The sequence below is a fragment of the Falco peregrinus genome, chromosome 7 (assembly GCF_023634155.1).
Source record: "Falco peregrinus isolate bFalPer1 chromosome 7, bFalPer1.pri, whole genome shotgun sequence".
In the NCBI taxonomy this organism is placed as follows: domain Eukaryota; kingdom Metazoa; phylum Chordata; class Aves; order Falconiformes; family Falconidae; genus Falco; species Falco peregrinus.
The window spans coordinates 69,622,531-69,636,824 of record NC_073727.1 but is presented as its reverse complement, the minus strand read 5'-3'; the positions used below and the strand labels follow the sequence as shown (position 1 = coordinate 69,636,824).

Below are 14,294 nucleotides of genomic sequence, written 5' to 3'. Positions count from 1 at the left end.
ATCCTCATAGCCCTCCAGAGTTGCCTGCCCCTTCTTCCAAAGGTGCTAAACTCTACTTTTTCCCCTGAGTTCCAGCCAAAGCTCTCCGTTCGGTCAGGCCAGCCTGCTTGCCCCCCACTGGCTCATCTTTCAGCACATGGGGACAGCCTGCTCTGTGCTTTTAATACTTTCCTGAAGAATGCCCAGCCTTCCTGGCCCCCTTGGTCCTTCTGAACTATTCCTCAAAGGACTCTGCCAACCAGGCTTTTAAACAGACCAAAGTCAGCCCTCTGGAAGTCCAAGATAGCAGTTCTGCTGACCCCTCTCCTTCCTTCTTCGAGAATTGAACTCTGTCATCTCATGATCGCTATGCCCAAGGCATCCTCTGACCACCACATCGCCCCCCAGTCCTTCCCTGTTTGTAAACAGCAGGTCCAGCGGGGCATCTCCCCTGGCTGGCTCACTGACCAGCTGTGTCAGCAAGCTGTCTTCCACACACTGCAGGAACCTCCTAGATTGTTTCCTCTCTTGTGTTATATTTCCAGCAGACATCTGGTGGGTTGAAGTCCCCCATGAGAACAAGGTCTAATGATCATGAGACTTCTCCCAGCTTCTTGTAGAATATTTCATCTGCCTCTTCATCCTGGTTGGGTGGTCTAGTAACAGACCCCCACCACGATATCTGCCTCGTTGGCCCTCCCCCTGATTCTTACCCAGGGAAGGACCTCATTTTACCAGAGATGAGATGGAAACTATGAATGGCTTGTGCATGCTTTTTTGTGGAGCTGTGGTTAGTTCTTAAGCCTAATACATGTTCTGATTTCAGTTCAATTGCCTTGAGAAACCATGGTTTTTTTCTTGTTCCAAAAAGACAAACAGGATTGATCCTGGTCAATAGGAATTAGAAGTAATACAGTAAGATGTAACAGACAGTAACTTCAACCCACACAAACTTTAAAAATGCAATTTTTCTTCAATAAAAACAAGTACTTTTTTGAAGCAACCTATGTAAAGCATAACAACAGATCTGTATCCTTTAACTGTCCAAATATCAATTCAGTAGCTTTCATTCAAGCAGCAACTGTAATCAAATTATATCTATGCTAAGTAAATATTTAATTCATTACCCTTGGAGAGCTTTCATTCTAAAATCTAACATAGTAACACTGCATTAAAGGCAGTAGGGGTTTTTGGTTTGGGTGGTATTATTTTAATTTACTTTAAAACCTGAAGGAAATATATAAATAATTATATACAGATTGGAGGTTATTTAATTGAGTCTTAGACTTATACAAGTCCAGAAGCAAGAAAATCATAGCTGAAGCATCATATAATTGAATGACAAGTAACAAGAACAATTCAAGAAAAGCAGAAACAACCCTCCATGAAAGTCTACTCAAGAAAAATGAAGCCACTAGAAAATCAGTATGCTCTTGCAAGTGAAATGAAAGATAGACATCAGAAGAATATAAAACCAATAAATAAAATAAATAAATAAATAAAATGAAATGTGCATTATGCTGAAAGCAGAAAAACTCAATCCAGGGAGGTTTTGGCACTTGACGAAGGCAGCTGCTATGCAAGCTAAGGCTTCAGACACAAGTTAGGTTATCCTGTTTGCATAAATATAAATCTTAGGAAGCCATATACCTCAAGCCTATTTATTTTAGGCAATAAAACTGAAACACTGTCAGAAACGAGGTGCTTGAACAAATTGAAAAATTAAGGAGCAATAAGAAAGAACGAGATAGAGTTCACCTAAGGACGCTGAAGCAACTTAGGCATAAACTGTCTGAGCTGATAACAAAAATAGGTACTCTTTTGCTAGCATTAGTTACTCACCAGCTAATAGAAGGGTAGAAAATATGGTCTTTTAAAAAATGTTTCACAGAAATCATGATAGCTGGTTTAGTGCTCGGCCTGGCCAATCTAGCATGTCAAGCAGAATCTGTCATTTTTTATCAGTAAGTGATACCGTACCCTGGGAATACTGAGGTGACATTCTCCCTTCTGCAGATCAGGCATCTCATCAACGTCAATCCCAGAACCATCCTTATACCACTTGAAAACAGTCTCCTTCTTTGTGTTCGCAACCTGTGCAACAGAAAAGGCACATAAGCCTGGTTACATCCTGAAGAAAGGTATAGTACAGTAGGTAGTCACTCAGGTACTTCCAACATAAGAAGTCATTCTTTTTATAACACATGTCAAATAAAGCTAAGTAAAAAACCAATTTCAACCAAGTGCTACTAAGCAAATCTTAGTCCTACAGTATTTATTAGCAGCACAGAACTGGTCAGAAGTAAGCAGCTTCAGGGCCTTGGCAAATCTTAAAGGTGGTCCTGTTAATCTCTTCCCCTAAAGGTTTTGCACCCCTGCTATGTGGTTGTAGTTTGTCTAGAGATATCTGTGAGAAGTATCTTTGAAATTAGAGCTGCTGAAGTCCCCTTTATCTTTTTGCTTGCCATGTCACTCCAGAGAGCTGTAACACAGAACTTAGGCCCTATCTTAGAGTCTTCAGCCAATTTGCAGATTTATCCCAGCTACCTAAGCAATGTATTTCAGGGCTGAACTGCAAAGAGCAACTGAAATTACTATTCTGACTTCAAAATTGCAAGCTGCACTAGAAATCTTTTTTTTCTACTAGGTTGCATCCTATGGGAAATACAGACTTGAGGAATCTTACAAATTGCAGTGTCTCCCAATACAAAGGGGCTTAACAACAGCATGCAAATGCAGAGAAGTTGCTTGAAAGCCAGAATTCGACTGTAGTAGCAGCAGCTTATCTAAGTAATGTGTATATAGACTACAGCTATGCCATAAGCAGTGCTCTAATTTTGAAATATAAATTGTGTATTGGTGACACTAAAAATATCGCTGGATGAATGACCTCAAACTGAATTCAAAGAAGCTAAAAGCCCAGCTCTTTTTATAAATCCTGTTTTATTTTTCTCATTTTCAGAAACATGATGGTTTATTGACATCACTATCCCCATACCTTTCTGAAAATCACAAAAATGCAATGGTATTTCTGTGCATAGGCTGAATTCCCGGTCAGCATGGCTTTGGTAGAAAGACAGAGCTAGCAAGACATTTCTCATTCCCCAGGCAGTTCCTTTTAAAAGCCTCCTTAAAAAAAGAACTGAACAAATGGATAGAGGGCAGCCCAGAAGTTAATACAGATCGGCAGCAGTTTTCAAGTGACTTGCTTGGAGGAAAACATGCACCAGTTTCTGCCCCTTTCACATTACAGAAGTCATTCCATAAATGAACAGCTCTAGGAAAGCTCTCTATAGGGGTGACTAGACAAATAGGTGGGCCTCCTATACTGATTCCTGGACATCTCTATAAAACCTGCTCAAATTAATCACATATATGGCTGCTTAATAACCATTGTGGTTGCTATGGATCTCTGACGGAGTATTTAAGACCAGAACCTCGCTCAAAGCAATGCCTTGCTTGAAAAAGTGAGCAGCATTTTACATTTACCAGTAACTATAAAGTGACTGTTCCTGTAGTCATATGACATGAGTAGCAATTTTATTTGAACAAAGACTGAAGGAACAAGCCTTTAATGCTTTTCCACAATTTTTCATCGGACTGTTAGCACTCAATCTGACAATAAATAGGCTGAGTTTCAGACACATGCTATTTGCAGTGCTGAAGTTATTTCATGTTGAAATTTACTCTAAAAAGTTATCTTTTTTGCTATTTAGCCACACACACCAAAAACTTGCTTTTAACAGACGTGGTACAAATAAGGGTCAAAGTTATGCAAGAGCAGATAACTTCCGAATGTTCTGAAATTTAGAAGTACTTGAAGAAAAATTATAGTAGATGCTGGCATATGAAGAAAAATAAAAACACAATAAAAAGCAAACACCATCAATTTATCATTCAGACGGACAAACATCCCACTGGCAGGCAGCGTCTACAGTACCAAGAACAAGATCATCAGTCCCAGGTATTTCAGAAGTAAATAGTAAGTCAATCAAGTCAGTCAGGTCCAATCACATAGGAAATAAGTACATGAGGTAACATGTATTACTTTAATATACTGTTTTATAACACTATCCATATTTATTCATTATTACTGTTATGGATCTGGATCATAGAGTCAGTCATCTGCCTTACACAGGTTTTGAGTTGGCCTGGTTTCCTAACTCCCCTATTTCATGCCATGTCCTTTGAGAAACTCAAGACAAAAAGCCCTCACTTACAGGTACTTCCTTTACATTATCCCAGGCTCTTTCAAAAGGGAAAAACACTCATGACAATTCTTTTTTCACAGGACCACTAAACAGAGCCTAGAAGAGACCTGGGCCAAGTGCTGTGATATGGCCTGGAGAGATTGTTCCTCAGATGTTTTTATTAGCAGAGAAATAGCCCAGGGCAGCCACATTACTAACTTGAATGTCAGGTATCTGAAGTTTGTAGGACAAATCCAGGCTTTATGGTGCAAGCTCTTCCTATGAACAAATATCAGTTAAACAGGCATAAACAGTACCATGTGAACTTAATGGCCAGTCACATACTAACAGTAACAAACATTATAAAGTCAATAGCATAGTTAAAATGATGAGTGTGCAAACAGCCCACATCCTAGATTTCATTTACATAAAATGTTCTGACCTTATGAACAAAAAGTACACTGGTGAAAAGCATCTAATCAGACACTCAGCCTTCCATAGTTTCACTGGTATAAACAGGCTTGACAGTCAATGGAAAGAAGGATAATTTCAGATTAATTTGTAGAGAATTAACACTAGTATAACTGGTTCAGCAACATTTAATTCCCCATGTGAATGAAAGGATAAGCAGGGTTCATGCCTGAGGCCAATACATGTGGAGATTATAAAGTACTCCAGCTATGCAGCTCAGCACTAGCAAAGGTACCGTGTTAGCTAATGCGTGTTGAGCCCAAAAATGGGGGCACACAGAATGGCAGCTTCACCACCCAGGTCAGTTCTGCTGGGAATAAGTTGAGGTTAAAGGTCTTCTAATTAGTGAGTAGAAAAAAAAGAAGGAAAAAAATCCCACAAACGTGCGTGGAAATTGTTCATAATGAATGACTCAAGTTAGTCTAATTAAAAGCCAAAAACTTATTCAAAAGAAGTGGAGAAATGTAATACAAAAGAGTCCATGTTACAGGAAAAGCAACAAAGAGCTTGATGCTTGTTGAATTCAATTGGCTTAGTTATTCAGACCTCTAATTAGTCACTCTAAAAGAGCAATAAAAATGAAAATATATCAGTTTAGAATGGCATATAAAGATGTTATTAGCAGAAGTTACTCTCAATTCCAGGCACATTAGCATTAGTTAAGATTCAAAAGTCATTACCCAAATATAATAAAAATCATGTTTTATACCTTTAATTCTAGAAGCTTTTGTTGCATGTTTAGTTACAGCTGATTAAATAGCAGATGATTTGGTAGAGGAACCTCCAAATCAGAAAACAGTGAGGAAAGAGTTTGAACTCTCGTTTTGTGGCTATTTTTTGAGAAAGGAAGAAGGACCATTTTGTTTAAACGATTTGTATGGCTTGCAATTATTGTAAAAAATTAGATCACCTACACATTTAGAAATATGCTGCATTTTTTTTGTTTTGTCTTGTTTTAATGAATACAGCTGGAGGAGTAGTAAGTCAGAAATTTTAATTTAAAATATTTCTAAATATTAAGAAAAGTTTTAATATGAAGCTTTTAATTTTTAAAATATCAAAATCTTTCCTCATGTTTTCCTACGTCAATTTTTAATCAACATATTCTAACAAATTATTTCAAGTATATATCCTCACCTTACAAGCAAGTAAAACTTCACATTCCTCTGTAACTTCCCAATACAAAAACTCTGAGAAGTGAGGACCTGAGAAACAAAGTTGTCTTGAAGCATATGTTTAAAGCAATTAAGAGTATCAGAGAGATCCAGTGAAAGAAAGAAAAAGGATGACAATTATAACATCCTCTGACATACATAGCCTTTGTAAAGTTACTGTGGTTACTCATGTCAGTAAATTTATATATTTTAGTGTCTGCAGGATTAGGGCCCATAATTGCAATATCCAGACCCAGGAGGTGGCAAAGTCCCAAACTTTCACTGAAAATATTGAGAACTGAAAGATCTGGAAAGTTTGTGCTCAAAGTGATAAAATTTCTTTCCTAAAGCTATGGGGGAAAAAAATAACCCACCCTCCCAAATAGAAATAATACATTGCTTATGTAAAGAATGTTATTTAGTTCTAAGCTATTTAGAATAAACCTAAAAACCATGTCTAACCAAGTGAAAATTACAAACTAGACCTCAAATGCATTTTTTGAAGGATTTCAGAGTGATAGAATTCTGAATTAGGTATCCATTAGTAATTCTTACTTTCAACTGCAAACAATATTGATAACAAGTGTACTTGTTACACAGACTGTAATTGTATAGCAACTATGCAAGAAATATACATCTAGTTCCTGGAATTTTGCCTTGACAAAAACCCCAGGATCGGGTTTTTAATCTTCCTTGTCTGACACTATGCTGTCTACTCTTCTGTCAATTACATTCAAGGGACAACTTATATGCTTAAAATTTACTGTGCTGAAATGTTTTGTTGGATCAGAGCCTACAACAGGCATACTTCTCATGAACATTGAGCAAGGACAATTACTCATAAGGACTCCCACTTTATTTTTCTACTTAGCAAAAATTCTGTCACAACTTGCATGTATCACATGGCAATACTGGAAAATAAGATCCACCAAGGGTTTAGTGTATTCTCACACTGTGCAATATACTCATCTTCTAAAGAAATCAGTGGAAGTTACAAGCACTTAGTATTCACTAGCGATGCATTATTAGCTGCAAACCGGGCCTAAAGTCACCAATCAACTCTGTCTTACCTTGCTTTCTGAGAAATTCCTTTCGCTGGAGCTCAGACTCAGCCAATACTGCCTTGAATGCTAAATTTTAGGAGAGGTGAATGAAAAATGAGTTAGTCAGAAAATTACTCAAAAGAATAATTGGAGTTCATTTCTTCATCCAAATCAAAGTTTCAATGTTTCAGTGAACCTACCATCTCCAATGAGAACTAACGAAGACTGGTTCTTGGCCTTTCCATCTTGAATCTGTACTGTATAGGTACCTTCATTGTCAATTGTAAATCTGTCCATCACCATTTCTATAATGCCATTTGAACGGTCACAATTCATTTTATGCCTCTGAAATAAACAAATGATAACTTTACTGTAGTATAGGGTAAATTACTTATGATTCTTTATCAAATTAATAATTTTTATATCCTTGCCTCCACACAATCTTTTTCACGTCTTTTAAATTGTAAACTATGGAAAAGGGCTGTGCTTGTATTTACTGTTGTATAAGAAGATCCCAGTGGTGACAGAAACCTCTGTGTGCAGCTGCACTTGAAATCCTCAAGTCATCATAATACAGGTGGTTTGGATTTAAAAATAATAGTTTATGGCACTATGCATGTTTGAAGAAAAGCCTACAGAGCCAGCCTTTAGCTGCATTGCAGCTTCCAGCTCAACAAGGGGTTTTTCTGGGCTGAAGCACTACTCCTAGCAGAGTCCAGAAACAGCTGGAAGTATTATGTTTGTAGACACAAACGTGGATCTCCAAATAAACCTATCAAGACAAATCCAAAAAGTCATGACTACTAAATACCTCTGAGACATATGTGGTAGCTCAATACCGGATATTATTTTCTCACTAAAAAAAATTTATTTAGGAAGGGTATAATGATTTGCTTATCTAATGCTAGCTATTTTCAAAGAACGCTAACGTGGAAGACTGTGACAACAGTAATTTATGCAAAACCAACAGAGATTCTAGGAACTAAAAGATCAACCAAATCCAGCAAAAAAGAATTAGAATTCTGTCAAAACATCTGGTTACCTATTAAAGTGCTTGCAGAATACTCAAAATACCAAATATTGGCTTGAATTCAAAGTTAAATGTTTTTCACTTTGTGTCATTTTTATGTTTGCTTTCTATTAAATATTCCTGAAATATAAATTATTGTCAGGCATCATCAAGGGAATAGAAAATTGCAAGCAAATATTGGACAACACTTGCAAAATGTGTTTTGAATTTGCAGGTACTACTTTAGATACAACCACTTTTTACTAAGTAATATCCTCTTTCTTTCAGTGAGTAACAACCATGAGGTTGATGTGGCCCACTAACATTGATGCTGTTTGAATCTCAACTAACACGTTCCCAAAGCAAAGTACAAATAATCCACAGAAGTTATTGGTCGATACTTTTAAGTAACCAATGGGGCCAAGGATATTATATGTAAAATGTTCTGTTAATGGTGGGACAGAAAAGTAAATGTCACCATCTAGAAGGAGTTCTATGCAGTAAATTTTTATAGAATCCATTAATGTTAAAAGGAGACATGATGCCTTATAGACAAAATGTTTTGATTAACCTTTTTACTGGACTCCAAAAGTAGAAAAAGGTACCTAAAGCCACACATAAAATTTAGGAAAACAAGAAAGAAGGAAGAGGGGGGGAAAGCTAGTAAAAATGCTACTTATTAAATTCTCCGGGACCACTTTCTTACATGGAAGAACTTTCAGAACTGAACCAAAATTAATAGGATTAACCCCACAGGTATATCTGCTTCAGCTTTGAGGGACACCCCCTGGCCAGCCTCAAGAACAGATTCACTGTTCTATGGACAGCAAGCCCGAAGAACAGTGTAGACACAGTCAAGATTGTTAGCATTCATTACTGGCACTTTCAAACGTACAAACAGTGCTAGTTCAAATTTTAGTGGGGTAACTGAACGATGAAGAAAGAGAAAAGACAATATAATTAACAAAGCAGTAGCCAACAGATTAGGATAACAATTTAGTAAATAAATGACTTAGAAGAGACTGAGGTATAATATTTATATAAAATAACAGGGGGAAATGCTCATATAATCTGGATGTGCACTTTCCCATATATGGTTCACAGAAAGACAGAATGTCAAGGAATAGATCAAGATTTAATTAGTCAGGTAATTAAGTAGAAAAACTACTTATGTAAGAGTTCATCTGTAAAGGTGGAGGAGATAGGCAAGGTAGGTTAAAAAGACAAGTTATAAACCTCACCAGACTATCAAAAGGTGCAAATTCAAATTGCTGCTTACAGTCTTTTGCCCACAGAGGTCAAGGACAACACTTACATTCATTTCATGAGTTCTCAGGGAGAATGTTATATTGAGATTTGCCAGAAGCAGAAAACGAAGAGCAAGATGTATGTTTTAATCTGATCCTTTATCACACTTCTAGAATTTTATTTCTTGCTTTTGGGTAAATGAAAAAAATATCAGAATATTAAAATGAAAGCTGCTTAAATAGGGTCCAGTTCATTCCATTCTCAGATTTTTTTGAAATCTTACCAAAACTGTTCCCTGTTAGGACCTAGAAGGAAAGATTTATCACTTCAGCCAATGTCAAGAATCAGACTACAATTCACCAGTATAATGGTCTATTGAACATGTTCAGTGACTGTAGCCTAGTCTCCAGGCAGGTTTTAGAGTGTAATTAGGCTTCTAACTATTGCCATTATGCAGCAAGATGAAGTTCAATGATTTTATGGGCACCATAAATACTAGGCTTTTATGTGACTTTCCACAAAAATATCATCAGTCTCCAAATGTAAATGTCACCTGTGGGTTACTAATTAAAGAGGTGAAATAATGCAGCTCCACTTCAAGATTGTCTCTGATGTCAATGATTCCCAAACATATGCGAACTAAAAATAGCTTGTTCTGTTACACTTACATTACCAAGACAGAATATTGTCATTTCAGTAGACCTTAGTCACTAACATTCAGGTGCTATAGCTTACTACTTCTCAATGTAAGAAAAACAGAGAAGTATTTCACTCAGAAACACTTTTTCTTCCACCTATCAATATGTAATTAAAGTAAATGCTCTTTGCTTTTCTCTGCTATAAAAATGCTGATAAGTTTCTCTGGCCAAACCAGGCTTTGCATCCTCAGGAATAAACTGAACTTTTCAAACAGCTGCACTGGAAATGGTTTCCTCACAGGAAAAGGTATTTCCAGTTCTGTGCTTTGTGGCCAGTAAATGAATCATACCCCAGCCCTGCAAGGGCATGACCTGGCTTTCTTCTTAGCCCAGTCTGACCACTTCTCTATATCCCTTTCTATAGAAGATCTTCCTAGAGCTATGAAAATGCAGGAAGCTGGTGTCCTGACCTTTCATCTCCATGTAGCCATTCAACGCACATTTAGTATCAATGCCAAATTAAAAAAAAAAAAAAAAAAAGAAAGAAAATGACACCATCTAAAAGTTTATACCTATGACCATTGTTGCATTCTCACATGCCTCCCACATTATATGCAGAATTAGTAGCAGTAGCCTCAGAGGTTCTCCGAGAACAACATGTCTTGCTGGTTTGGAGTCCAAAATTGTACTTGAGGCAGCTTTTTTATCTTGAGCTATTTTCTTAAAATATTTGTGCACTACTTTTAATCAGATGTGTTTAATAATGATCTGTGTCTCACTTCTCCTTCTCTTTGGCTGTTGGTCATCTAGCTACCCCAAATTAATACAGACTTCTGAGGGTTAAACTTTGCTCTCTTTTTTTGGTATGAATAGGCTCACTCTGCAGCAGAAAATCTATACTGTAAGAAAGATTAGAGATTGGCATTCCTTTCAGGTGTTATCATACCTTAATGACATGGTTTTAAGAAGCTATACGATCCAGGGAACTACAGGCCTGTCAGCCTGACCTCACTGTCAGAAGAGGTTATGGAGGAGATCATCCTGAGTGCCATCGTAAGGCACATGCAGGACAGCTGGGGGATCATGCCCAGCCAGCATGGGTACATGAAGGCAGGTCCTGCTTGACTAACCTGATCTCATTCTACGACAAGACGACTCACCTAGTGGATGAGGGAAAGGCTGTGGATGTTACCTACCCAGGCTTCAGTAAAGCCTTTGATACCACTTCCCACAGCATTCTCCTGGAGAAACTGGCTGTTCATGGCTGGACAGTTGTATTGTTCACTGGGTAAAAAACTGGCTGCATGGCTGAGCCTACGAGTGGTGTTGACTGGAGTTAAATCCAGTTGGTGGCCGGACACAGCTGGTGTTCCCCTGGACTCTGTATTGGGGCCAGTTCTGTTTAATATCTTTATCAATGGTCTGGACAAGGGGATCGAGCACACCCTCACTGAGTTTGCAGGTGACACCAAGCTGGGTGGGAGTGTTGATCTGCTTGAGGGTAGGAAGGCTGTACAGAGGGATCTGGACAGGCTGGACTGATGGGTCAAGGGAGAAGTGTCAGGTCCTGCACTTGGGTCACAACAACCTCAGGCAACGCTACTGGTTTGGGCAACAGTGGCTGGAAAGCTGCTGGTGTTAAAGGACCTGGGGGCGCTGGTCGACAGATGGCTGAATGTGAGCCAGCAGTGTGCCCAGGTGGCCAAGAAGGCCAACAGCATCATGGCTTGTACCAGAAACAGTGTGGTCAGCAAGACTAAGGAAGTGATTGTCCCCCTGTACTAGGCACTGGTGAGGCTGCAACTTGAATCCTGTGTTCAGTTTTGGGCCTCTCACTACAAGAAAGACATTGAGATGCTGGGGCATGTCCAAAGAAGAGCAACAACGCTGATGAAGGTTTTAGAGAACAAGTCTTAGAGGAGTGAACTGTAGTTGTTCAGCCTGGAGAAAAGGGAGGCCTGGGGGAGAATTTATCTATCTCTACAACTGAAAGGAGGTTGTAGCAAGATAGGTGTCAGTCTCTTCTCCCAAGTAACAAGTGATAGGACAATAGGAAATGGCTCCACATGTGTCAGGGGAGATTTAGGCTGGATTTTAGGAAAAATTTCTTCACTGGAAGGGTTGTCAAGCATTGGAACAGGCTGCTTAGGAAAGCAGTTGAGTCACTACCTCTAGAAGTATTTAGAAGACATATAGATGTAGTGCTTAGGGACATGGTTTAATGGTGGACTAGGCAGTGCTAGGTTAATAATTAGACTTGATGATCTTAAAGGTCTTCTCCAACCTAAAAGATTCTATGGTTCTATGATAGAAATAGGATACTTATTAATGCATAAGGTTTATTAAGTAAAATCCCATATATATATATATATAGTACTCAATATGTACTTACATCACTGTTTTCAACTTCTTTATCATTAATAACAAATCTGTAGGTAGAATTTGGTGATAAGCTTTCAGCCTGAATCCAGAAACGAACTTCTCCTTTCTCAAGAATCTCGTAAGCTAATTCTGATTTCAGAGGTATTGCTGCAGAGAGAAAAGCAATCAGAAGCCAATAATGCATGAATCATTCTGAGGAAAAAGACTATTGTAGTAAAATATTACTATCTCCCTATTATTTACGGGATGATAGATATAGAATAAATTTTATGCAGGGAAAAGATGTCTAATGCAGTCTTTGGCTGATGTAAAAATTAATTTCTCAAAAGGGGAAAATAATTTACAGCTTAGAGTTTGCATATTTTATAAGGAATTGGCTAGTAGCAACCCATAATCTGTTGTCAAAGTTAAATTCAAAAGACTTGTAGGCAATGAGGATTTCATTCAATGCAAACTAATGGTCTTTGAACGAGTAATGGAAATGGAAATATAAGGACCAAGTTCTTTGAAAAAAGAAGCTCCCGTTGCCTGAGGAAGAACCTTTTTGGAACTCCAGTCATTAGTATGCAATTATATTTCTTCTAGAAGTGTCAAATAGACTCATATATTTAACTTACTTGGATTCTTTATTTCATTGCTTAATGCCATCAAACGTTCAAGCTCTGAAATTAAGAAATATATTCACGTTTTAATTTATTCTGAAAAATACAGTCAGAAAATGAGCATCAAAGAAGGTACATATCAGCATCAACAGAATCTCCTTAAGTCTTTCATGTGAAATACCCAATTCTTCAGAAAATTATGACTAAAATATGAGATTTAAGAAACTTGAAATTCTGATATATGGGTTTAACAAGTGTTCCTATTTCACGCATTTTCATGCACGCTCTCTTGTGCAAAAGAACCTAAACAAGGGATGAAACCTATTTGAAATTCTCTATGGGATTTAAATGAAAGGTGGGAGACAATAACTTCTAAGTCGTGTATGAGGTTCCTTTATCTGCTGACTTCCTTTCTGATACTGTACCTGAAAAGCTTGGTTTACTGTGGCAGGAAACAAGATTGAGTGCAGGTTAGTTTAGAAAAGGTACAGAAAGTTTATTTAATGCACTAAATCCTCATGAAGGCTGCGTGAGTGTCTAGAAATCACTTTCTTAGATTTTCATACTAACCCTATTTATCATATTCATTACCAATAAAGATTTGTAAGATGAACATTACTGCCAATTTCAAACTTACAGGTAATGTAAAGACCAAAGGAAATTAGCAAGGATTTATGACATGGTCAAGGATTTAGCAAAATTACAGGAGAATTTATAGCATTTGAGGAAGTAAATGGGTAGTGAAATAATGGTTTCCAGTGCAAAGATGGACAAGTTGATACTTGTGCAGGGATCCAGTACAAAGTATAACTCCGAGTGACAGATAATATAGCCAGGGAAGACATGAGCTAAGTGTGGGCTGGGAACCCACACCTTAACCTTCAGTGCACTTTTACAAATGAAACCTCAAAGGCAGGGCTGATGGTGACAAGACTTACAGACAGGTTTCAGAATGATGCTTCAAAACTAAGTCAAAGAGAAGTTGTTATGATAAACGCATATCTGTCTTTTCCTACAGTATTCACTGAAAAACTTACAATATTAAAAGTTTAGCTTCCCTAGAAGAAGCAGATATTGGTAATGGCTAAGTGTCCACATAAATGTTATATGTCATATTTTTTGTCACTGCACACGGATTTCTTCTCAACACCTACTTTGAATGAAAGGTTTGACATGGTTCACACTGTGACAAAAGTCCTGCCTACTATCACACACACTTAGTTTCACCTTCTCCCCTTAAATCACTTTGAAAGAAGGTAACTAGAGGGATTCTCATGCTTAAGGAACTGGACATAGCAATTAAAGCCTGTAGACTGGGAAAGCACCAAAATAATTTTTGTGTTATTGAAAAATAGAAATGTCCCCCCACTTTGCCTTTCACCTCACCACCTCGCGATGGTAAACCGAAGTCAGACTGCAGCAAATTCATTGCAACTGCAACTCCAATAAAACAAAATACTTACAATGAAATAAAGCAAAACTAATCTAAATTTAAACCAAAGGATAATTTAACCCAATGTATTCAGATATTGTTAAAACAACATTCTTTTTCTCACATACTTCTCAATAATTCTCTGT

At 37.6% G+C, this 14,294-nt stretch overlaps 1 protein-coding gene across 1 annotated transcript in view; it reads right to left on the bottom strand.

Moving 5' to 3' along the window:
- Positions 1 to 14,294, bottom strand: part of MYOM2 (myomesin 2) — a 76,883-nt gene that overhangs the window by 14,597 nt on the left and 47,992 nt on the right. Inside the window, exons 23-28 of the mRNA XM_027787872.2 lie at positions 12,732 to 12,776; positions 12,125 to 12,261; positions 7,038 to 7,182; positions 6,865 to 6,924; positions 5,778 to 5,845; positions 1,960 to 2,073 (exon numbers count right to left, since the gene is read on the bottom strand). Of these exons, the coding sequence (XP_027643673.1) occupies positions 1,960 to 2,073; positions 5,778 to 5,845; positions 6,865 to 6,924; positions 7,038 to 7,182; positions 12,125 to 12,261; positions 12,732 to 12,776 (569 nt within the window). The remainder of the gene's footprint in view (positions 1 to 1,959; positions 2,074 to 5,777; positions 5,846 to 6,864; positions 6,925 to 7,037; positions 7,183 to 12,124; positions 12,262 to 12,731; positions 12,777 to 14,294) is intronic.